This window comes from Meriones unguiculatus, chromosome 2, assembly GCF_030254825.1.
Source record: "Meriones unguiculatus strain TT.TT164.6M chromosome 2, Bangor_MerUng_6.1, whole genome shotgun sequence".
Classification (NCBI taxonomy): Eukaryota; Metazoa; Chordata; class Mammalia; order Rodentia; family Muridae; genus Meriones; species Meriones unguiculatus.
Window position 1 is genome coordinate 62,155,191 of NC_083350.1, and position 26,311 is coordinate 62,181,501.

A 26,311-nucleotide genomic window follows, 5' to 3' on the forward strand; every position below is an offset into this window, starting at 1 on the left:
CACCTCTCTGAGGTCTGCATGTATCATTCTCTTGACATATGCTCTGGGCATCATCCTCCACATGTGACTGAAAGGCAACTGTCTTCTTCTCCCTCCTGTTTTGTCCACTGCTTGGAGAGCTTGGGCACATTTTAAAGGATGATGAGGTTCCATGCAGCTGTCCATCACATTTCAACTTTAATAAACTGAAAGAGGAAATAAGAATGGATTATAGAGGGCACAGGGAAAGACACAGATCACATGAACATTTTCAAATCAGCATAAGTTGCAATACAATTTATGGCAGTAAGATGTTTTTCTTGTTTTAGTTGATATATAATTTAAATGCTTTTCTGAAGGTAAATTTTGTTGTCTCACTACAGTAGTTTTGGAGAAAAAATTAGTTTGATGATGTTAATCCTCAAACTGTACATTTAGAGTTTTGGAAAAGAGGCTCAAGCCCATGAAACTGCTAATAAAGGCACAGAGTATGCGTAAGAATCAGAATGTCTACAGTATTAAGAAAACAGGGTAAAGTGAGATGTGTGTATCTAACATGGTTCCTAAGCACTAAAGATGAATATTAGGTATTAAAATCAGCATTCATTCATAGGGACAATATAGCAACTAGAGGTCAATGAAGTTAAGTAGTCTGATAAGCATTTCAGTTAACTTTATGGTCTACGATAAAGCAGAAAAAAGTAAAGCAATGCTGTGTAAGATAAATCAAAAACAAAGAAAAAAAATGTGAAAACCTTGGTGTACAATTCGTTTCCCATAGTAAGGGGAACAGGGACTATTTCTGACAGGAACTCAATGGCAGGCTCTTTGACCTCCCCAACCCCAAGGGAGGAGCAGTCCTGTTAGGCCACAGAGGAGGACATTGCAGCCAGTCCTGAAGATACCTGATAAAACAGGGTCAGATGAAAGGGGAGGAGGTCCTCCCCTATCAGTGGACTTGGAAAGGGGCAGGGAGAAAATGAGGGAGGGAGAGTGGGATTGGAAGGGAATGAGGGAGAAGGATACAGTTGGGATAGAGTTAATAAAATGTAACTAATAAAAATTTTTAAAAAAGTTTAAGCTGGGAAAAAAAAAAAGAAAACGTTGGTGTGGAGTATGCAAGGAATGTGAGACAGAAGGCTGAAGAAAAAGAGGCAGGAACACAAAGGCGAGGCACCAAAGCTAATGTATTTGTGATGGAACTACAATAGGTGACACAAGTTTGCTATATTGTCATGTGTGAGAAGTGAAGAAATGAAGAACAAAATCTATTTACAGCAGGGATGGGAGGAACACCTGAGGATGGGAGGAGCGTGGAAACAGTGACTTTCATTGGCATGCCAAAGTCCTAATGATAATGATAATGATGGAAACAATGGAAGAACAGAGCATAGTGGAGCATACTGAGATCCACATAAGCAGGCAGGTTAATAAGAAAAATGTAGGCATGCTCGCCTTTTTCTTATCAAATGTGGCAGGAAGTGGGGGCTCTGTCACAAGTAGTGTTCTCAAAAAAAGATACTGATTTTTAGAACTGATTCATAGCCTGGTAGTTCACATTATCTAGAAAAGTTTTAGTTAGAGGATGTCTGTAGTCTCGCCCATTTGTAGAAAATGAATAGACTGCCTGAGAGCAGCCCTATCTCCTCCTTGTTTGTTTCCCCCTCTTCTTTTTACAAGCTCCCTAGGGGATTCTGCAATCATGGCTGTTCTTTTGAAGATTATTTCCCCTTGTGCCCAGAATTCTAAACTCCAAAGAAAAGCCACATCTACATGATTAAGATGTTAACTGCTAAATAACCTTTTCTTTTCTCTCCTTTTCTTGTTTTTCCTCTGTATTTACAAACCCACACACCAGAGAGCCTTAGACTTCATCAGATTATGTGCTGGTCTTTCTTACTCTTTTGTTCTATGTATCAACGTATACAACACTTTGACTAGTTACACATCTCTCCATTGGCTGTTGTCCACTGCTCAATGAGACTTTTCTGATCGTGGTTGGGAGCAGCCCAGGTCTTGGTGCTAGAATCTGAAGCTGAAACACATTTCTGATTTATGATAATTTCAATTTAAAATTGGTTTGTCAAGTAATCAAGTGATGGACATAAAACAAAATCTTAAAGAATGAGCAGACAGGCAGCTTCAGGAGAGATGTTTAGACTGTAATTAAGACTAGATGAAAATTTTAGACCTGAAAATTACAGTAGCTGATACAAAAATTAGAAAATGAAGACAGAAGCATAAATGGTAAGTAGATTTTATAACAGAATCAACCTGAGACATATGTTAGTTATGCAGGAGAATGATATTATATATGATGTTCTATTAACATTAGAACAGTAATGGCCTGAAGACAAGGGGGATATCTCTAACATGCTGAAAGAAGACAAATCTCTCACCTCAGAATTTTCTATCTCATAAACTGTCCCTCAAAAAGAAGAAATAACATTTTAAAATTAAACACGGAAATTTTACTTCCAGAACACCTGCACTACAAGAAATAACAGGATGTTTTTCAAGTCACAGAAAAATGACACCAGATGGAAATTTGGATCTATAAAGAGAATGAGGAGCATCAGAAATAGTACATGAGTAGATAAATATAAAAGGCTGTATTTTTTTTTCTTGAAAATTATATGAATCCTTAAAGGCAAACTGATAACACTACGCTGTCAGGCTTATGTGTACTGAGATATAATATATGTGACAACAATATGACAATTAACAGGGAATTAAATGTCCTAATCCAACAGAAAAGATCCTACTGTCTATACAAAGTGGCACAGCACTCCTGCCAGTCTACTCTAAGTCAGGGGAGCATTCTGAGCTGGCTACAGAAACTACCAAAAGGGACAGCGGGGGAGTTAACAAAAAACATACATTATTTTTTCCTTTAAGGAGGACAAAAATTTCTTGAGTTCTTTATATATTCTGTCAGGGTTGGGAAAGATCTTTTCCTACTCTATAAGCTGCTATTTTGTTCTATTGACAGTGTCTTTTGCCTTACAGAAGCTTTTCAGTTTCACGAGGTCCTGTTTATTTTATTTTTTAAACAATTTTTATTTTTTTTATATTAATCACTGGCTATTTACTTTGTATCCCAGCCATAGTCCCCTCTCTCATTACCTCCCAATCCCACTCTCCCTCCCTCAGCTCCCTCCTCCCTGTTCCTTTCCAAGTCCACTGATAGAGGAGGTCCTCCTCCCCTTCTATCTGACCCTAGCTTATCAGGTCTCTTCAGGACTGGCTGCAATGTCCTCCTCTGTGGCCTAGTAAGGCTGCTCCTCCCTCGGGGGATGGGGTGGGAGTTCAAAGAGCTAACCATTGAGTACATGTCAAAAATAGTCCCTGATCCCCTTACTAGGGTACCCACTTGGATACTGAGCTACCATGGGCTACATCTGAGCAGGGGTTCTAGGGTATATCCATACATGTTCCTTGCTTGGAGAAAGAAGTCTCATAAAAGACCCCTGTGCCCTGATAAATTTGGTCCTTGTGGAGCTCCTGTCCTCTCCAGATCATACTAACTTCCCCTTCTTTTATGATTCCCTGCACTCTGCCAAAGGTTTGGTTATGAGTCTCAGCATCTGCTTTGATACACTGCTAGGTAGAGTCTTTCAGAAGCCCTCTGTGGTAGGCTCCTGTCCTGTTACTTGTTTTCTCCATCCCATTTGTCTTTCTAAGTGAGGATTGATCACCTTACCCTGGGTCCTCTTTCTTGTTTATCTTCTTTAGGTATACAGATTTTAGTATGTTTATCCTATCTTATAGGTCTAGTACCCACTTACAAGTGAGTATATACCCTGTGTGTCTTTCTGCTCCTGGGATACCTCACTCAGGATGATCTTTTCTAGATCCCACCATTTGCCTGCAAATTTCATAATTTCCTTGTTTTTAATTGCTGAGTAGTATTCCATTGTGTAAAAGTACCACAAAAATTTGGCTATGAGACTCAGCGTCTGCTTTGATACCCTGCTGGGTAGAGTCTTTCAGAGGTCCTCTGTGGTAGGCTCCTTCCTGTTCCCTGTTTTCTCCCTCTTCTGATGTCCATCCCGTTTGCCTTTCTGAATGAAAATTGATCATGTTACCCAGGGTCCTTCTTCTTGATTAGCTTCTTTAGGTGTACAGATTTTAGTATGATTATCCTATATTATATTTCTAATATCCACTTATAAGTGAGTATATACCATGTGTGTCTTTCTGCTTCTAGGATACCTCACTCAGGATGATCTTCTCTAGTTCCCACCATTTCATGCTTTCCTGTTTTTTATTTGCTGAGTAGTATTCCATTGTGTAAATGTACCACAATGTCTGTATCCATTCTTCAACTGAAGGACATCTGGGTTGTTTCCAGGTTCTGGCTATTACGAATAAAACTGCTACAAACATGGTTGAGCAAATGTCCTTGTTGTGTATTTGAGCATCTTTTGGATATATGCCTAGGAGTGGTATAGCTGGATCTTGAGGAAGCAGTATTCCTAATTGTCTGAGAAAGCACCAGATTGATTTCCAAAGTGGTTGTACAAGTTTACATTCCCACCAGCAATGGAGGAGGGTTCCCCTTTCTCCACAACCTCTCCAGCATGCTTTGTCACCTGAGTTTTTGATCTTAGCCATTCTGATGGGTGTAAGCTGAAATCTAAGGGTTGTTTTGATTTGCATCTCTCTGATGGCTGAGGACGTTGAGCATCTAAGTGTTTCTCTGCCATTCTATATTCTTCTACAGAGAGTTCTCTGTTTAGCTCCATACCCCATTTTTTAATTGGATTGCTTGATTTATTGCCTTTTAACTTCTTGAGTTCTTTATATATTCTGGATTATCAGCCCTCTGTTGGATATAGGGTTGGTGAAGATCCTTTCCCAGTCTGTATGTTGTTGTTTTGTTCTGACGACAGTGTTCTTTGCTTTACAGAAATTTTTCAGTTTCATGAGGTCCCATTTATTGATTGTTGCTCTTAGAGCTTGTGCTGTTGGTGTTCTGTTCAGGAAGTTGTCTCCTGTGCCAATGAGTTTAAGGCTCTTCTCCACTTTCTTTTCTAATAGGTTTAGTGTTCCTAGGTTTATGCCAAAGTCTTTGATCCACTTATACTTGTGTTTTGTGCAGGGTGATAAATATGGATCTATTTGCATTTTTCTACATGCAGACAGCCATAACTTAGACCAGTAGCATTTGTTGAAAATGCTTACTTTCTTCCATTGTCTGGTTTTGGCTTTTTTTATAAAAAAAAATCAAGTGTCCAAAGGTGTGTGAGTTTATTTCTGGGTCTTTGATTCAATTCCATTGATCCACCTGTCTGTTCCTATGTCAGTACCATGCAGTTTTTATTACTGTTGTTCTATAGCACAGCTTGAAATTAGGTATGGAGACACCTCCAGAAGAACCTTTATTGTGGAGGATTGTTTTAGTGATTCTGGGTTTCTTGTTACTCCATATGAAGTTGAGAATTTTTCTTTCAAGATTTGTAAAGAATTGTGTTGGTAATTTGATGGGAATTGCATTGAATCTATAAATTGCTTTTGGTAAAATGGCCATTTTTACTATGTTAATCTTACTGAGCCATGAGCATGGAAGATCTTTCCATCTTCTGCTATGTTCTTCTATTTCTTTCTTCAGAGACTTGAAGTTTTTTTTCATATAAGTCTTTGACTTGCTTGGTTAGAGTTACCCCAAGATACTTTATGTTATTAGTGGCTATTGTTTCCCTATTTCTTTCTTAGCCCATTTGTCTTTTGTATATAGGAAGGCTACTGATTTTTTGAGTTAATTTTGTATCCAGCCACTTTGCTGAAGGTGTTTATCAGTAGGAGTTCCCTGGTAGAATGTTTGCTAAGCAGAGAATTCTCAACAGAGGAATATAGAATGGCAGAGAAACACTTAAAAAATGCTCAGCATCCTTTGTCATCAGGGAAATACAAATCAAAACAACTCTGAGATTTGATCTTGTACCAACCAGAATGGCTAAGATAAAAAACTAAAGTGCCTTGCATTTTATAGCAGCTTTATTTGAAATAATCTGGAAACAACCCAGATGTCCTTCAATTGAGGAATGGATACAGAAATTGTGGTACATTTACACAATGGAATGCTACTCAGCAATTAAAAAAAAAGGAAATCATGAAATATGCAGGCAAATGGTGGGGACTAGAAAAGATCATCCTGAGTGAGGAATTCCAGAAGCAGAAAGACACACATGGTATATATGCACAATATAGGATAATCGTGCTAAAATCTGTATACGTAAAGAAGCTAATCAAGAAGGAGTACCCTGGATAAGATGTTCAGTCCTCAGAAAGGCAAATGGGATAGACACTGGAAGAGGGTGAAAACAGGGAACAAGATAAGAGCCTACCACAGAGGAACCCTGAAAGACTCTACCCAGCAGGGCATTAAAGCAGATGTTGTAACTCATAGCCAAGCTTGGGGTAGGGTACAGGGAATCTTAAGAATGAAGGGGGAGAAAGAAAGACATGGAGGGGACTGGAGCTCCACAAGGAGAACAATAGAACCAAAAATCTGGGCCCAGGGGTCTTTTGTAGACTGATACTCCAACCAAGAACCATGCTAACTAGAACCCCTGCGCAGATGTAGCCCATGGCAGTTCAGTCTCTAAAAGGGCTCCCTAGTAAGGAAAACAGGGGCTGTCTCTGACATGAACTCAGTGGCTATCTCTTTGATCACGTCCCCCTGAGGTGGGGGACAGCCTTACCAGGCCACAATAGAAGACAATGCAGACAGTCCTGATGAGACCTGATAGGCTAGAGTCAGATGGAAGGAGAAGAGGACCTCCCTATCACTGGAGTGGGGAAGGGGTATGGGAGGAGAAGAGGAAGAGAGGGTTGGATTGGGAGGGGTTGAAGGAGGAGGCTACAGCTGGGATACAAAGTGAATAAATTGTAATAAATGAAAGAATTTAAAAAATTAAGTTAAATTTAAAAAACCTTAGTGACAATGCATGTTGGAGAGGATATGGAGAAAGAGAAACCCTCCTCCATTGTTGGTAGGAATGCAAATTTGTACAATAACACTCCTGGGCATATACCCAAAAGATGCCCCACCATTCAATAAGGACATTTTCTCAACTATGTTCATAGCAGCTTTATTTATAATAGCCAGAAACTGGAAACAACCTAGATCCCTCAATGGAGGAATGGATAGAGAAATTGTGGCATATCTACACAATGGAATACTACTCAGCTTTTAAAAACAAGGAAATCATGAAATTTTCAGGCAAATAGATGGAACTAGAAGAGATCATCCTGAGTAAGGTAACCCAGAAACACAGGCATGGTGTACACCCTTATAAGCGGATATTAGCTGTATAATATATGATGGCAATCTCCAGACCTAAAAAAGCTAAACACTGAGGACAACTGTAGGGAGGATGCTTAAATCTCATTCAGAATGGCAAACAGGATAGACACCATAAGTGGTGGAAGAGAGTAAACAGGATGGGAGCCTATTATAGAGGGTCCTCTGAAAAGATTCACCCAATAGGAGATGTTGTGAATCAGGCTCAAACTTTGGGCAGAGCGCAGGGAGTCTTATGGAGGAAGAGAGAGGTGGGGATAGAACAACATGGAGGGGACAGGAGTCCCACAAAACTAAAAGACCTGAGTCCAAGGGGTCCTGCAGAGACTACCAGTGGAGGACCATGCATGGAGAGGACCTAGACCCCTTGCTTGGAAGTGACCAACTGGCAGCTCAGTTTCCACGTAGATGAGTGAGGGGAGCAGGGGATGCCTCTGTAACAAACTCAGTTGACTGCTCTTTGATCACTTGCTCCTTGCCAGGCCACAGTGGAAGAGGATCCATGCAGTCCTGATGAGACTTAATAAGTTATTGGCAGATGGCAATAGTGGAGAACTTCCCCTTTCAGTGGACTAGGGGAAGGGGATGGGGGAAGACAGAGGGAGGGTAGGACTGGGGGGAGTTGAGGGAGGGGACTTCAGTTCGGATATATATATATATATATATATGCATAAATTGTGAAGAAAAAAATAAAAATTAAAAATTAAAAAAAGATTTAGAACAATGTAAGAATTCCTTCTCTAGCTACTTTTATTCTATTCCATATTGTATTAAAAGTATAAACAAAGAAATGAATCAAGAACAAGAAACAAAAGACATAAAGCTTGTGATTGTGAACTTGAATATGGAAAGAAATCTACAAAACAGGAAAAAAAGGTTGGCAGAATATATGCACTTGGCAAACTGTGGTATACAGTATACAGACAGATATTTTAAAACTAGAATATTTCTAAATTCAATCAGCAAATTCAAAGAAATATATATGCAAGATCATTATAATGAAATTTATAAGGCATTACTAATTAATTTGAAAAATTTAAATAAATATAGAGATAACATGATTTCATTGTCAATATTTTGAATGTTAGTTATCTCTAATGAAGTAAATCAAAATCAAATTAAATTTCCTCAACAGATATTGATAAGCTAGGTGTAAACAGTAACTAGCTAGAATAGCCATGACATTTTTAGTAAGAAAAACGATGTTTGCAGACTTATATATGATTTACATATTTACTATAAAGTTGAAATAATTCACACTCCATATTATTCATTACAATGGGCATAACAATTAACATTGCTCTGTATATGTATGTATTGGTATTAAGTAGACTTCTGACAATGCACTATACGGTTTTATGAAGAAAAAAATTCAATAAATAATGCTTAAAAACTGGGTATCTGCATGAAGAAAGAATGAGTCTTGAGGCTTCCCTAGAACACAAAGACACACCTATCCAGTATTCATAATGGACTATGACTTACATGTAAGTTACACCTTTACAACCTTTATTGGAAAATATCATCTTTATCAAGACACTGCTCCAAGTAAATAAAAAAAACAATTCATAAACTACAAAAGAGATTCACAATGCACATACTGGAAGGTAGCTCAAACATAGGAGCTGAAATATAAAAATATATCTATGTTCAACAATCAAGTGCTTATCTCACTGAAACTGGTTAGAAGAGTTTACTGTGCCAGAAAAGTCATATAAATTGTCAAAGTGCAGCATCCAAACATGCTCATCATTCATTAGAAAACTTACAGCAATGATAGGTTACTTCATAAAATTCATGAATAGTTAAAAAGAAAATGATAAAAATCAGCCTTTGAAGTGACTTGGAGTGACAGAGCTCTGACACTCTGCTAGTAAGCGTGTTCTACAGATGGTCCTGAACTAACTATGATTTAACCTACATCTTCTCAGTTGTATACTGTTATCTGTGTTAGTGATACTGAGAAACATACTTCAAATTTTGAATTTTGGTTTTCCTCAAGCTAGCAATATGTAGTATGGTCCTCTGGGGAGTTCTGTTTGCTGATAGCCATGAGCTCATGAAAAGCATCAACAGAGGAATACAATGTGCTATGTTGCTTAGTTATACTATGCACTAAGTTAGATACAGTAAATATATTTTTGATTTACAAATTTTCAACTTGCAATGGGCTTACTGAGATAAACCGCATTGTAAGTATTCTTTGTATAGCTTTGGGAAATGGTTTATAATATATTATGCCATTTTAAAAGGAGCTATGATATTATAGTGACTCTAGCCCTGGATATATATTTAATACAAAGAGAAAACATGAGGGGGTGTAGATATGGCTCAGTGGTTAAGAGAGCACTTACTGCTCGTGCAGATGATCCAGGCTGGGTTATCCATATCACTCAACTCACAATTGCCTATAACTCCAGTTACAGGGGATCTGACATTTTCTTCTGGCTTCCAGAAGCATCTGTGTGCAAATGGTGCACAAAAATTCATGCAGGCATAAATGTGCACAAAATAAAAAAATAATAAACACACATACAGACACACACCCTTAGACACACCCATGTCTACTAAAGATTTCTGTACACGGAGGCGTGCAGCAACTTAGTTGCTTCTCCACCTCCAAATCTGGATGCAATTTAATGTCTATCAATGGAGGAAGCAATAAACCACTAGTAGTACATTTATACAATGAATTGCTATTAGTTAATAAAAAAGCATCCACTTAGTGTTCACGGAGCATACCTTTAATCCCAATGCTTAGGAGGCAGAGGCGGAAGCATCTCTGAGTTCTTGGCTAGCCTAGAACTGAGTTCTAGGTCTACAGAGGTAGTTTGAGGACAGCCAAGGCTATACAGAGAAACCTTGTCTTGAAAAAAAAACAAACAAATGGGGTACAGAGCTAAACCAAGTATTCTCAAGAGAGGAATCTCTAATGGCTGAGAAGCACTTAAAGCTCAATGGTCTTAGTTATCCAGGAAATGAAAATCAGAACGACTCTCTGAGATTCCATCTCACACCTGTCAGAATGGTTAAGATCAAAAACTCAAGTGACAGCATATACTGGAGAAGATGTGGAGAAAGAGGAACACTTCTCCATTGCTGGTGGGAGTGTAAACTTGTACAGTTTGGAAATCAATCTGACACTTTCTCAGAAAATTGGAATAGTACTACCTCAAGAACCAGCTATAACATTTTTGAGCATATACCCCAAAGAAGCTCTTTCTTGTCCACAAAAGGACATTTGTTCAACTATACTCATAGCAGCTTTATTTGTAGTATCAAGAAACTGGAAACAACCTAGATGTTCCTCAACCAAAGAATGGATAAAGAAAATATGGTATATTTACACAATGGAATATTTCAGTTATTAAAAACAAAAAAAATCATGAAATTTGGCAGACAAATAGATGAAACTGGAAAGGTTCATCCTGAGCAAGGTAATCCAGACCCAGAAAGACACACATGGTATGTTTTCACTTATAAGTAGATATTAGCCACATATTAAACAATAAACATACTACAATTCACAGACCCAAAGAAGCTAAGTAACAAGGGAGGCCCTCCTTGACTCTCTCTCAGATGGAGGAAATAGAATAGGCAGCAGAAGTGGATGTAGAGAGGGAACTGGGTAGGAGAGGGTATGGGGAGGGAGACAAGGGGGGGGAGGATCAGATGTGGGGAGAGTGAGGAGGAGAAAGGGCCTGAAAAGGAAAAGGAAACTAAGGGTGGGGTCATTACTGAGACAAGCTGAAGACCTGAGACAGGACAGGCTACAGGGAGGATATGGGAATGTCTCTAGCTGAGCCTCCTAGCAGCGGGGACATGGAGACTGAGGAGGTCACCTTCTAAATAAGCAAGACGTATAGTAGTGGTGGGGAACACCAATCCACCTACAAAACCTTCGAATTTTATCCTACCTAGAAGATGTATAAAATTTACCCTACCTACAAGATGTACAGAGATAGGGTAGAGACTGAGGAAATGTCCAACAAATGCCGGGCCCAACCTGAGACCCATCCCACAGGAGAAGGCCAATCCCTGACACCATTAATGATATTCTGCTATGCTTAAAGAGAGGAACCTAGCATACCTGTCCTCTGAGAGGCCCCGCCCAGCAGCCGATTGAATTAGATGCTGAGACTAACAGCCAAGCATTAGGCAGAGCTTGGGGTGTCCTGTGGAAGAGTGAGAGGGTGGGAAGGACAGAAGGACCTGGAGAGGACAAGAATACTACAAGAAGAACTACAGACTCAAGTAGCCTAGAACGATAGGGGCATACAGAGATGGAAGCACCAACCAAAGAGCATGCATAGACTAGGCCTAGGCCTACTACATGTATGTAACCAATGGGCAGTTTGATCTTCTATGGGTTCCATAGTAAGTTGAGTGGATGCTGTCTTGACATAGACTCTGTTGCTTGCTTTCTATCACTTCCCCATAATGGGGCTGCCTTGCCTGGGCTCAGCAGATGAAGATGAGCTCAGTCCTGATGTGACTTGATGTTCTTGGGTGGGCTGGTGGGAGTGTCCCATTTTTCTGAGGAGAAGGGAAAGAGGGATAGGAGAAGAGGGTGGGAGGGAGGAATCAGGAGGAGAGGAGGGAAAGGGCTAAAATCAGGATGTAAAGTGAATATATAAATTAAAAATAAATTAAAAGAAAAATAAAAAGCAATGGATTATTGAAACATGCAATAAAGTGTTTATATTCCTCAAACCTTGTGGCTAATGAAAGACATTAAATATATACATATTATATGATTTTATTTGTATGAATATTTAGACCATGCAAAATAATCTGAAGTGATAGCAATCAGATTGCTGGTTGTTTAGGACAGGAACTACAAGGAATATAATGAAAAATTAAACAAAGTACTTTTTGGTGTGATGGGTGCCACTTACACAAATATATAAGTTAGTGTTTTCTGGACTTGACATGGCTGTTAAACATGATTTCAAGTGTCTGTTGTTTGTTTAAGACTGACAAAAAAATCAAGTCAGTCAAAATGGCAGCATGGATGAAGGATGAGCTCATGAAGTCCCACTCTTATTTGAGGAGTAATTAGCACTTGATGAAGGCTAGGAAAGGGACAATCAGTTACTCATGCTCCAGTTGATGACTTGATACATGTTGGAAGCACTAACTGAACTCAGTGGATTAAAAACAGGACATTAAGATGGGAAGGAGACATGGTGGGGAAGTGCTGCTAGGAGTTGGAGAGGAGCAGGAGGTATATATGAGCAAAACACGTTAAATATATACATGATATTCTGAAAGAATAAATAAAAAGTACATAAAAAAACTAAGTAGAAAGCAGAATATAGGTAGAAAATATGTCACTAAAGGAGTCTGAGATGATAAAAGTCAACAGCAACATGTTTTCCCAAACCACATAGACTAAACCGCACAGGCAGGCACTGGACACATGCTCTGTATCATGAAACATGCATGAAGTCAGAACCCAGTTGTCAGCTAGACAGTATTTCTTACTATTTTTATAGTCCAGATGAACTATGTATAGAATTCACTGAATAGTTATGACATTTAAAGACATGGGATAGAATTTTCAGGAATAGTGGTTATTACTTAGCATTGAATGAAGCTATTAAATTGATGGAAAAATGATCAGATGAAGATATTAGAATAAATTAAATCCACAATATTTAGAATTGGTACATCTTTGTCTTCCTCAAGTTACTAGGATTTTATTAAGTGATACCTCATGTTTCAACATTATAAATTACCACTAAATGGAAGCTGAAAAATCCTGCTTTGGAGTGGGGAAAGGTAAACCATCGTACTAAAGCATGCTGGAGTTTTCTTTCTCTTTTGCCTATGTCTCATGTCGCGATAGTCTGTTCTTGAATGGCAAATTTCAAATGTCATTCAGGACCAATTGAAAAACCACTTGTATTTGCATTCCTTAAAAAGCAGAAAAACATTAACCTTTTGTTTTATTGAATTTAAATGCCAGGGAAATGCTGATGTAGTCTTGGGAGACTGAAATACTTTTATAAGGAAGAATAGCTGTCATTTATTAACACAAAGAACAATTACTTGATAGGATGCCTTCTGACAAAAAGCAGATTGGTATTCTCATCATAGAAAAGGCATTATATATATAAAAAAAAAAAATCTAGCCTAGACCTCTGAGACTTGAATAATTTAAAGCCGCATTTGGTGCAATTTGAATTTTTCTTTAGGGAGGCAAAGTTAAATACCTTTAATTTGTTCTAATTATTTCAAATTTGCAAGTTAATTATGGCTGATCATTAAATAACAAAAAGGACTATCGTCTCCATAGAGTTTTACCTCCTACCCTCTGCATTACTTAAGCTAGATTTTAGTATGCATGAATTAACTTTCTAAATAATCACACGGTTTGACTAAATGGCTCAGTAAAATGAGCTCTGATCCTCAGAATAAGCATTAATGGACATTAGAAATGCTACTGGGACTCATGTTACTTACATTATAAGTATTTTTAATGGAGCCTTATTTACTAATCTTTATGTACTGCTCAAGTTAGAATGCCATATAGATACATTACTCTGCTTTACTGGAGAAAAAGTCCAATCTTGGAGACAATAAAAACAAATGTTCATTTAACACCAACTAAATTCATGTTGAAATTTATGCAGAGATGCGATGATGGGATTTCACTTGTTCTTGCTGTTCACCTCAGTAAATCAATCTAGGCCAGAGGGGTTACTCACTCTTTAAACGGAGTATTACTGATACATTATGTGACTCAAACAGCAAAGGGAGGTTCAGTAACGAGCGCTAGAGGAACATTTATATTCCATCCACTGCTTTCAAAGAAAGACTTGGTGATGTTGTCTGCTTTCCAGCTTCTGGGCACTATTTCTAAGTATACTGACAAACAGTGAACATGAAGCCTGATGTCACATAGCCACACTGCTTAGAAATTTTCTTAAAAAGCTTTCCTAATATCCCAGATAAATCTTCCCAAAGGTAGACCTGTGATTGAACAAAATATTTTGAACAAAATCTTCAAAGGATAAAATTTAATAAAAGAGAGACTCAGTATGCTCATGGATCTGCTTTTCTACTTCAGAAACATCAATTTAAGTTTTATTTTCACATATTCAGTACATTGAATCACAGAGCCTACTATGTGTTGGTTCTGTGTTCAGGCATGGGAGCACAGACTGGAATAACTATCTTTGAATACTTATGGGTAAACAAGGAGCAAATAGGTAGGTAACTGCATATACAGTATAGTGTATGGTGTTAGGATGAAGTATAACATCACAGGGAAGAGAAAACAGTAATAAGAAGCTTTGATGAAGGGTGGAAGGGAAAGAAGAGACTGAGGTAAGAGAAGTCATGAGGAGCGGTGATTTACTATGCAAAGGCAATGGCATGGTCCCTGGCTCTATGATATAGCACGTCTATGGACAATTTATGTCATAGGCTAGAGATGGCTCAGCTACTGAGCACTTGTTGCTCTTCCAAAGGACTTAGGTTTGATTCTGAGTACCCACAGGTAGATCAGTTCCAGGGGGTCTGACCTTCTCTTTTGGCTTCGACAAGGTCTATGCACACATGGAGTATACAGACTATGGAGAAAACATCCATGAATTTAAAAGTTAAAAAAGAAAAGAATTTATTCCAGAACCCTTAGCTGTGCTAGGTAGAAAGATGGTTTCTGGAAAATAGGCATGTTAGAGGTGCTATAGACGTAACTGAGACATAAGGTGGAAAAGAAAGGAGCAGTTAGGGGAGTTCGGTAGTTGAGAAGACTAGTTTAGATATCAGGCAGAACTGCATAGTGTTTAGCTATTTGTAAGTTCTGGCAGATGGGGTTTCTTAAATGGTCTTGGCCTCAAAGGCATCTCATCTAAAAACATTAGCTATTTATTATCAACTCCTGCTGTCATTACTATTATATTAGGCAAAATTTTAAAAGTTTAGAGAAATCTCTGGTTCACAGTAGATGATCAATAAATATTCACAGACTGGCTGAATAGATGGGTATTATGATTACTGAGATTATAGAGGAATAATGTAGAGATTAAGTGGTGAGTTATGGAAATGTTTAATTTGAAAGATATGCAAATGACTCCTGACAGACCATATTACTATGCAGTTGTAAAGACAGGTTATACTTCAGGAAGAAACGAGATTGAACCTGACACAAAGACTATAGAGTAACTGGCATATAAATATGATCTAAGCTTATGAAAATGAGCTGAGAATATGGAATAGGATAGAAGAAGGCAGAGAAAAAGTAAGTAAAAGCCAGCAAGGAAATAATCTCCAATGACGAGATAAGCTGAGAAAGAAAGAATACTGACAAGAAGACATAGACATGAGAAAGTTATCGGGATACTAAATCAACCTATAATACTTGAAATTAATCTTGTTTGGTTATAATGTGTAAATCATTTTCTGTATTGTTGGGTTTGATCTGTTAAGTTCTACTAAGAATTTTTATATCTATATTCATTAAAGATAGATGCTTATAGTTTACTGATTTAAAAAAATTAGGTTAGCAGTGTCACTTGCTTTTGGAAAGCCATGTAAGATGAACTTGGGGCAGTAGCTCAGTAAAGTGCTTGCTTTGTAATTACAGGGTTCAATCTCCAGAATCAATGTAAAAGAAGACAGGCATAGTAGTACACTTACAATCCCAGTGCTGGGAGACAGGGATAGATGGATCTCTGGAGTTCCATTGGGAACTTACTGCTTTTCTTAGCAAATCTCAAAAACAAACAAACAAACAAACAAACAAAAACAATTATAACAACAAAACAAATCACAGACAGCACTTAAGGAACTGTGAGGTTGAGATTGTCCTCTAGCCTACACATTCATGTACCTCCAACACACATATGCATTCTCATACAACAAAATGAACACACACACACACACATAAATATACACACAGCAGAAAAATGTCTTAGGAATTAGGAAAAGAATAATAACTATGGTTTTAGCTGAATGATATAGTAGCTTGCAAATAAGTGGAAGGTGAAGTAGAAATAAATAAACAAGATGGGCATGACTCATTTTCATCTCCTATAATTCAATAGGAGATGAAAATGAGTTTCAACTTTGCTTTAAGACTACGGAGCTGCAACAGTTAAGAACCATAACAGTTACCAGCATGGCAAGATACCAGAAAAGGTATAGTAAGTGTTACACACACAGTGGTGGTAACCAAAAACTGCCTAATTGGACTTAAGGTCCAATACAGGAGTGAAATCATGTCTTCTATTGAGAACCTAGACAACTTCTCAGGGTTAGTAAGGTCATGAACCTCCAAAAAGATCTACTACTGCCACTTTACTGAAACAGCATATTTTCTTACCTCATTCTAAGTTTTGTTCTTATACCCAGAGATAAATGTAGCTACCAACCCTCATCAAAGAAATTCCTCATTATAGCAAATGGAGACCATGAAAGAAAACCACAACTGGATACGATGCAGAGATCAACAAAGCGTTGTACACCCAACCCCAACAGATATATCTACATCACAGCCCCTCCATCTTTGGCTCAAGAAACATCTCAAAAAAGTGGGTGGATAGACTAGAGGAGACAGAATTCTAGAAAGTCTACCGTAAACCACTCTCTCCTAAAAATGGCTGCACCCACAAGACAAGAATAACGGCAACAGCAACAAAATGCTAATGTTGAAGGGGAACCAAGCACTGGGATGGGATCCCACCACTTAAGAACTGAAAGTTATTAATGACTGCTGAGAAAAGAACAGTTGGCCTTATCCAGGGATGAGTCCTCTCTATTGGTTATCTAACACTAAGTAGTCAGCCTTGAAACCACACACACACACACAACAGGTTCTATTAATATACATATACATACATATGCACATGTGTAACAATAATAAGGAAAGAGAGACTTATCAATTTGAGAGTGTGGGAGCCAGTGAAAGAGGCTGGAGGAAAGCAAAGCAGAGGGAAAACAAGATGGAATTCTATTTAATTACAAATGTATAGGAATAAATTTTAAAATGTCAAAAAAAAATAAGCATTCTTCCGCATGTTTGTATGTAGATTAGAAAGATTCAGAGAGGAGAGGAAAAGCATAGAAGCTCTTGCTGTATGAGGCAGTGACATGGTGAGTGTGTTGGGAAAGAGGAAGGGATATGAATGAGGCACTATGGCAGGGACCTTTAGAAGTGAGAGAGACAGCTAAGCAGAAATTTTCGATTTGACTTTAGAATGCCCCCCTAGAGAGAAGCTAGTGACCTCGCATGTCTCACATAGTACTGCAGGCCTCGTTGTGAGTGAAGATGTACTTCACTCAAGGCGTTTTAAAGGCATTTCTAGAGTTAAATTGGCTTCATTAAAGCCAATTTCCTTAAATTTTTTCATCAATTTATTCTTTCAAATATTATATCCTGACTGCAGCTTCCCCTTCCTCCCTTATTAATATATTTTTAAGTATGTCCAGAGCTACACACTTAAATGAAGAACTACAGGCAATACAGACTGCTAAGTTTTCTCCAGTGACAAGCTCCCTGAAAGGCTATTCAATCCCAAGTGGTCAGCCTTAAACACATGTACATATGAGCAACACTAAATGGACTCAGTAGGCTGGAGTGTACTCCTTTTCTCTTGCTGTCATCGGTGAAAAAGTCATGAATTTTAGAGGCATAGGGGGAGAAGAGGAACATTTGGAGGGGTGGAAGTAATACAAATTCATCACTCATGCATTGAATTCTAAAAATATATTTAAATAAAACAAAATTAGTTCTACCAGAAAAGAAGGAAGACACTAAGAAGATTCTTTAAAAAATAGGAAGTACAGTTAAGTTTATCACTTACATTACTTTAAAAGTATTTTATTTTAATTTATATTATAGCAAATACTAATGGCTATTATGTCAAATACTGTCTTAGCTAATTTTCTACTTCTGTGTTAACATACCATGACCAAGGCAGCTAATAAAAGAATATTTAATTTAGGCTTATAGTTTCAGAGGGTTAGAGTCTATGATGGTGGAACAAAGGTATAGTTTGACAGTAACAGCTAAAATCTTACATTTGATCTACAAGTGGGTGGCAGGGCAAGTGAGAGAGAGAAGGAGAGCGGGAGAGAGACAGAGACAGAGACAGAGAGAGTCAGACTGGGAATAGTTCAAGACTTCTGAAATCTCAAAGCTTGACACCAATGTCATACCTCTTCCAACAATGCCACACCTTCCAATCTTTCCCAAACAGTTCTACCAACAGTGGAGAAAGTATTTACATACACACACACACACACACACACACACACTCATTCCTATGAGGGATATTCTCACTCAAACCACCACACCTATCCAACAGGTTTGTTTGTTTGTTTTTAGGTTTTCAATGATAGAGTGAGTATAAGGGGGTCTTGACATCATAATATTCAATGACTGCCACTCTACACACTAACAAATGATGAGCCTAGAACTATTTACCAATATTTACTTTAGTGTTCAAAAATAGCTTACAACACTAAAGAACCCTCAAAGTTATTCTCACGTAGTCATTTCTACCTCTCTAATCCAACTCCTATAGCCACTGTTTCCTCCAACCACATTTTTTAATTTCAATTTTTAAAATATTTATAATTTCTCATTTCCCCTATCTCCTTTCTTCCCTTAAGCCCATCCCATGTGCTCCTTTTCTTCCTCTCAAATTCATGATCTTTTTTGTTACTGTTTTTAATATATTCATTACACATATGTATATTATATATGTATACACACATACATATATTGTTATACATATATTATACACATATAATGTATATGTGATATATGCATGTATAATATGTACATATGTGATATGTATTACATATGTACATACATATCTAATGTGTATATATTTAACATATACTGTATGTTATAAAGAAAACTGTACTTCCTCTTTTTAACAAATATATGTATATATATATATATATATGTGACAATAACAATGAAAACACACACTTAAATATATTAATAAAACCCACTGAATCCATACAAGTATTACTTGAATGTATATGCTTTCAAGGCTGACTGATTGGTATTAGATAGCCAATTAAGAGACTAATCTTTGGGGAAGAGTATTTCTCCAACCCTCAGCAGTCTTAAGATGCCTGTCTTTGTCTAGGGGTGGGATCCAAGGAGGTTTGCCCCTTTCATGTTAGCATGTCTATTGGTGGACATAATGACATTTTTATCTCTTACAGAGTGAATGCCAGGGAAATGGGATCAAACAGGATGCAGCCTGTTTGAGCCTCACTTGAGTTGTTGCATGTGTAGTAGATAACTTTTCTGCCAAATACTACTCTATTGTACTGATTACTGTTTGAGTATATTCATATGGCATGTAGGTTTTAGCCAGTCAAAATAAAGCAAAATAAAGCATTCAATTAACTATAGGACCCACCCTAAATTTCAGTCATATGGTAAAACAGAAAAAGCTGTCAAAATCTGAGTACTAATAAAGCCAGATTTTAAAATGGGCCCCATTCTTTTTACTCTCAATTCAAATTTTGTGAAAGCTTTGAAAATAAAAGAAATTACTTGAGCCCAGGAATTTGAATAGCCTGGGCAACACAGTAAGATATTGTCTCAACACAAACACCCAAATTCTCTAAATAAGGATAGTAATTTACATTAAGATGTATAAGTCCTGTTTGTTCAAGGAAAGTCACTCACTTTCAAATATGCTTCCTGAAAATTCATACAGAACTGTAGTTCCAACTTGTTCTCACTCAGTCTACACAATTGTTTTCTGGAGCCTGATTATTCAAACAATCAATGAGAGGCCATCATAAGGCTTTGGATACTATTAAGAGAATTCTTGTTCAAATGTTTTTTGTGGAATCAGTGTTTTCTTCCTGCTATATTTCTCCTTCAGAGTCAGAAGGCTTATAAAAATGAACTAAGATACTGTGTCAATAACTGTGGTAATATTAAAGTAAATAATATATGCAATGATTCAAATATTTTAATACTACAGCATGGAGTAGTCACAAACCAAACGAAACACTGCAAAATCAAGATTAACTTGTAAAAAATAAATGAATATCTTCTTTGATTTATTTTCATTTTCTTCTCTCTTTACACATTTCAGTTTTTACAAATGAAGCTTGTTTCAATCATATTTTGAGAAAGTGCCTTCCTATGTAGCACAGGCCTTAAAATGACAATCTTTCTACTTCAGTTTTCTGGGTTGTGAGAGAAGACAGGCATACATTGTCATGCTGTGCTGAGATTAAAACTTTCATCTAAGAATAACTGTAGATATCTCATCATTTCCAAAGACAATACGGACAATTCCCATATCCTGTCACTGATCTTTCTTTACTATAAGCACCATATAAAACTACTGCACTAAGAAAGCAAACAAGAAAGCAGCACTGATACACAAATATAGACTAACCTCCAGCTACCTGGATTCCACCAGTCATTACCTGTCCTCCTCCGTGATCATCTAGTATTTACAAGACATCACACTGCATTTAGGCATTATGTCTTAGTTTCCTTCTCTCTCCTTCTGTAATTTATCTGACCAGTTTGCAGAAGCACTGGCCAGCCATCCAATGCCTCTCAATCTGTATGCCTCCTTTGTTTTCTCATGAGTAGTGTTCTCTGAGGATTTAAAAGGATACTCAAGAAGCAAACACAGTAGTGTATGCCTATTGTATCAGCACTTGCCGCAGTGGTCCTCAACCTGTGCATTGCAACCCTTTGGGATCGAATGAGCCTTTTATAGGGGTTACCTAAGACCACTGGAAAACGCAGATATTTACATTACAATCCATAACAGTAGCAAAATTAAAGTTATGAAATAGCAACGAAAATAATTTTATAGTTGGGGTCACTATAACATGAGGAATGTGTTAAAGAGTCTCAGCATTAAGAACGTTGAGAATCACTGACTTGGAGACTGATGCAAGTGGATCCCAGTCTGAGAGGATGTCAAGTTCAAGGTCACTCTGGGCTATGAATCAAGACTGACACAAAGCTAAGGCAAAACCACTAGTGCAGATGTGAAGTTACTCATCATATTACAGCAGCTATAGGGTCCTAACATGTCTGCGTTGCTGGTGAGGCTGAGCTCAGCTGTTTGATCAGATCAGTGTCTGCCAGCTCTCCTGCCTTCCACATCTACTGTGTGTGAGAATTGCTATTTGTAGCCTATGCTCAGAGGAAGTGCAGATTCACTTTGTCTTCACTAGGGAAAAAGTAATTAAGGACCTGAAAGAATGTGAAACCACATCCTCTCTCTTGTATTTATTCATAATGTAATTATATTTTGAGTTTTACCCAATGTCATACTAATATTTTTGTTGTTTAAGTTGCTCAAATTTCCTTGCTCTCTAGGGTTACATATATCTTTCATTTTGTCTCTGTCATCCTGACCATAACCTGTTTTTCTAAATTTTTTTTTCTTAATTAGAGAATGGGATTTAGGAACCAAGGTTTATATTCTAGGGGAATTCACTGCTACTGCTATCACTGCTTCTAGGCCTCTTTTGCAAATCTAGGAACATACAAACATTCTCTCACAGTTAAGTTTTTGTAAACAGCTAATGCGATTTCATATATACTATTGACTGAATTGGTTTCCATTATTTTTATTTACTTTTTCCATGTGTGATATTTTAAGATAGAGCCCTTGGAAGGACATTATGTTTATCTGAGGCCACAGGGGTCTCACCCCAAACCTTACAAACACACATCAAGAAAGTAAACATGTCATGGTAGTAAGTTCTATCTTGTGAAACTGAGAAAATAATAGATTTCTGTTATGCTCAAGTTGACTAAGGCAAGTCAACTTGATATATAAAGACAAGTATATATAATTCCTCTACACTAATTTCATACCTACTTGGTCCAGCTTAATCCATTTGTTTCTCTGTTACTTTGCATAACAGCAGTTTTATGCTGATAGATGATGGGTCATCAGTGTTAGTGGCCATACAGGACAGGCAGATTTCACTCTAGATAAGGATTTTTCCTTTGATGCACTTAATACTTCTGACAAAATTGCCATGGGCTTGCAAAATGTCCACGGCATCACAGCATTTCCGACAGTCCTGTTTCTCACCATTTCTTTAGAGAAGTGAAGTACGGCAAGTGCTCACATTCAAGTACTTAATCTGTGCTTAGTACATCCCTTCACCATCATAAAGCAACTATCTCCAGAGAAAGTAAAATGGCCTTTTTGAAGTTACAGGGGTCAGACAGGTACTTTGTGGGAAGTAAACAAACTTCTCAAGGATGCTCTAAACCTCTGTTCATATTTGGATGCTGCTTTTTTTCTATATCTGGGATCCATGGGCTAGGATAGAACAGGCACAACAATGGCTCCATTCACTATCATTCTACTGATTCACTAGCAAAATTTTGACCTTAAAGGGGAATGCTTCTGTTAGAAAACAATAATTTTCATAGAACTACAAGTTGCTACTGCTATTTGGACACTGTAAAAAAATCATACCTCTAAATTAACAGCTTGAGGAGGGAGTTAACTGTATTCTCTGGGGTGACTGATCATGATTACCAAGAGGGAGGAGTTTGCTTAGAGTATAAAGGCTCTGTTAGAATTATCTCTTGGTACTATTCCCATAATGAAAGATGATGGGAAACTATAATCCATTTAAAGTAAATCACAAATGGCCCAGCATCTTTGGGAATGAAGGTTTGGGTGGTCTATCAAATAAAGGAACTGCTATCAAATAAATGGCTGCTTGTGGCACACTGGTAATAAAAGAAAACTTACAAATACTAGCTAACACTAGCTGGCCAGTATTAGTTATAAATACTAGTAACTTACAGAGATGAAGATTGTGGTAATTTTAAATATTACCTTCTAATTTGGTTCTGAATATGTCATTATATGTTTACTAACCAAAGAGTTTTGCTTCCTTCTTTTTCATGAACCTTTATCACATAACCTTTATCACATATTAGATACAGTAAAAATTTACATCTGAATGTCTTAGTTGTAAGGAGATGAAGGAATACATATTCCCTTTGCATTCTCCTCCAGGGAAGGGGTCAGCATTGAGTTCAGTGTATGCAGAGTAACTGTACAATGAGATAGAGAAATGGACATTTCATTATTCTTTAGAGGTTAACTATGATTGAATGATATGTATATATATGACAACTTCAAAAGGCAAGGGCTATGATGGTGTCAAAGTACTCAGTTAATGAGATGAAACACTAACAGTAGTTGTTACTGTTGATCAACATAAGCTACAGATTCTGAGACTTATATTCTATCCAAGGACCATGCATCGAGATAACCTAGAACCCTGCACAGATGTAGCCTATGGCAGCTCACTCTCCAAGTGGGTTCCTTAGTAAGGGGAACAGGGACTGTCTCTGACATGAACTCAGTGGCTGGCTCTTTGATCACCTCCCCCTAATGGGGGAGCAGCATTACCAGGCCATAGACAATGCAGCCAGTCCTGATGAGATCTGATAGGCTAGTGTCAGATGGAAGGGGAGGAGGACCTTCCCATCAGTGGAATTGGAGAGGGGCATGGGAGGAGATGAGGGAGGGAGGGTAGGATTTGGAGGGAATGAGGGAAGGGGCTACAGATGGGATACAAAGTGAATTAATTGTAATTAAAAAAAATAAAATAGAAAGAAAGAAAGAAAAAGAAAAAAAAGAAAAAGAAAGAAAGAAAGAAAGAAAGAAAGAAAGAAAGAAACAAAGAAAGAAAGAAAGAAGGATTTGAATAGGGGTGATTCCAGTTCTTAAAAGCTGAAAAGCGAAGCCAGGACTTTTCCTGAAAAAAGAACAAATGTCCTCTGAGATCTGCAGCTTTGTCATGTTTCTAAGTTCTAGCTGCCCTTCCAATAGCCTGTGTTATGAGTTCAGTCTTACCTGGCCAACACCTAAGCAAACTTTGTAAAATGTCTCACAATATATATTTTCTCTGATTCTGTTTCTCTGGTGAACACAACATCAACAATGAGCTTCTGTCCATCAAACAGCCCATGGATCAGATTCAAGGTTAAGCAATTAAGGCTTGCATACAGTGTACACCAAAGTAGAAAATGCCAAACACCAGAGCAATGCAGCAAATCAATCTTCACCACAGGAGCAATGGAGAAAGCAAATGAGCTCAATATAAAAATTTCTCTGCAGGATTATAAAAAAATTAACACTGTTTCATACGCAATGGTGAATTCTTCTGAGACAGCATGTGCCTAGTGCAAAGCGTTATAGGCCAATTGAAATGACTGTATTCTCAAATATTTTATGCATGCTTAGGAACAAGGTCATTATTTTTGTAGCTTATTATCTAATAACTCTTTAACTATTTTAGGTATCTACAGAGTGCCTACATAGGTGCTTCCACGAATACCCCTTAAAAAAAAACATAATGAATGCATTTACTGACTATTCTTTTATTTGTATGTGTTTATATGAATGTTCAGAATCTAAAAGTTACATTTTTAACTATCTTTAGGCAGTTAGAAAATCGAATCGAAGATACTGCTAATTAAAATTAAAATATTTTATGGCATTTAAAAAGTTATGTTCTTTCACAGGAAACTCTTGGGACTTCTGAAAACAAAAATCAATAAATTGACTTGATAATCACTATTCTTAACCTTGCTGCCTGTACTCATTAGGAGGCACATAAAGGTCATATATGCCAATGGGTTGGTTTTTTTATAAAATGATTTTTTGCTTCCATCTATTTTGCTTAGTGCTTAAACCTCCTAATGCAAAACATCTAATGAGTGAATATTTCACTTGTATAAATGAAGCAGCACAATATATTTATAGATTCCTTCAAAAAATTTACCTGCACATATTTTATCAGTTGGCTCACAATATATAGAAAGAGTAGACCCTAAAAAAGGGTTAACACCTAAAAGTTGTAGGTCTCAGACTGATCTTCACTTATTGGGGCCTACAAAAATAGTTATAAAAAGTGAAAATTATGACCACTTGACATCTTCAAGTCTGTTGTTTTTCTCTATCTCTTGAGAAAGTGTTAAAAATCCAAGATGCCACCTTTGCTCCATGTTTCGACAAGAACTTTTATCTTTCAGATTTTAGCAGGTCAAGGATTTATTATTTAAAATGAGATCAACTTCTCACCCATAATATGCCCTAGATAAGGTTAGCAAAAGTGAGCATGCTCAAGTAGCAATGAAACCTCCAATTTCCCAATACCATTAAAATGCTGTCAGCTTGGAAGAAAATTACTTTTGAAAAGTATTAATGTAAATACTTAGAGCATAGAATCATTGTTATCTCATCCATTCATGTACAGCAGGTACACTGTAAATGTTTATACAATTTATTATTACTGCTTGTAGTTAACTAGTTCTAGCAACAGAATTTTTTGGGAAATATCTCTGATTTCTACATACCATACCAGTTTCATATGAGCAAATGAAACGCCCTGGGAAAAGCTATGTAGCTAAAAAACAAAAACAAACAAACAAAAACAAAAACAAGAAAACACCATCCTGGAAAATCTGTAAGTTGCCATATAACTAACTAAGATGCCATGCACTATAATGTACTAAGATGACAAATATTCTTTAAAAAGTATCTAGATACAAGAACATGAAGATATGACACATGAAAATATAAAATCTAAGCATAGGCAATGCCACGTTTGAGGGTGGGGTGGGACATGAGGCTTTCTTTTCCTATTTGAGGGTTTTGATCTGAAAAGTAACAATAAATCATGTATAGACAACAGCTGGGAAGAGCCCTCTGTGTCCTTTCACTTCAGGCTACTAGTCATCCTTTGAAAGTCAGTGTTTTGGGCAAGGGTGAAGAAAAGAGTCTCCATTTGAAGAAAAAGAAGGAAGTTCTGTTGCAGAAGGTACACAGGGCCAGACACAACAAGTACAGGCACCAGACTATGCTGGCCTTACCCTTACTTCTTCCCATGAAAATGTGCAGTGTATTTTAGCAAGAGTCCTCCCTCTTGATTAGTTTCTTTAGGTGTACAGATTTTAGTAGGTTTATCCTATATTATATGTCTATATGAGTGAGTATATACCGTGTGCATCCCCTCTGCTTC

General features: G+C 37.4%; 1 protein-coding gene across 5 annotated transcripts in view; it reads right to left on the reverse strand.

Annotated features, from left to right (window-relative positions):
- Positions 1-26,311, reverse strand: part of Kiaa1328 (KIAA1328 ortholog) — a 213,855-nt gene that overhangs the window by 43,732 nt on the left and 143,812 nt on the right. For 4 of the 5 annotated variants that reach the window (XR_009589873.1, XM_021649075.2, XM_060377584.1 and 1 more), the window contains one exon: positions 4-185. Coding sequence is in view for 4 of the 5 variants with exons in the window: in XM_021649075.2 (XP_021504750.1) it covers positions 4-185 (182 nt within the window). In the remaining variant the exon portion in view is untranslated. Of the gene's footprint in view, positions 1-3; positions 186-9,642; positions 9,750-26,311 lie in introns of those variants that run through there. The other variant, XM_060377583.1, reaches the window with a different exon arrangement.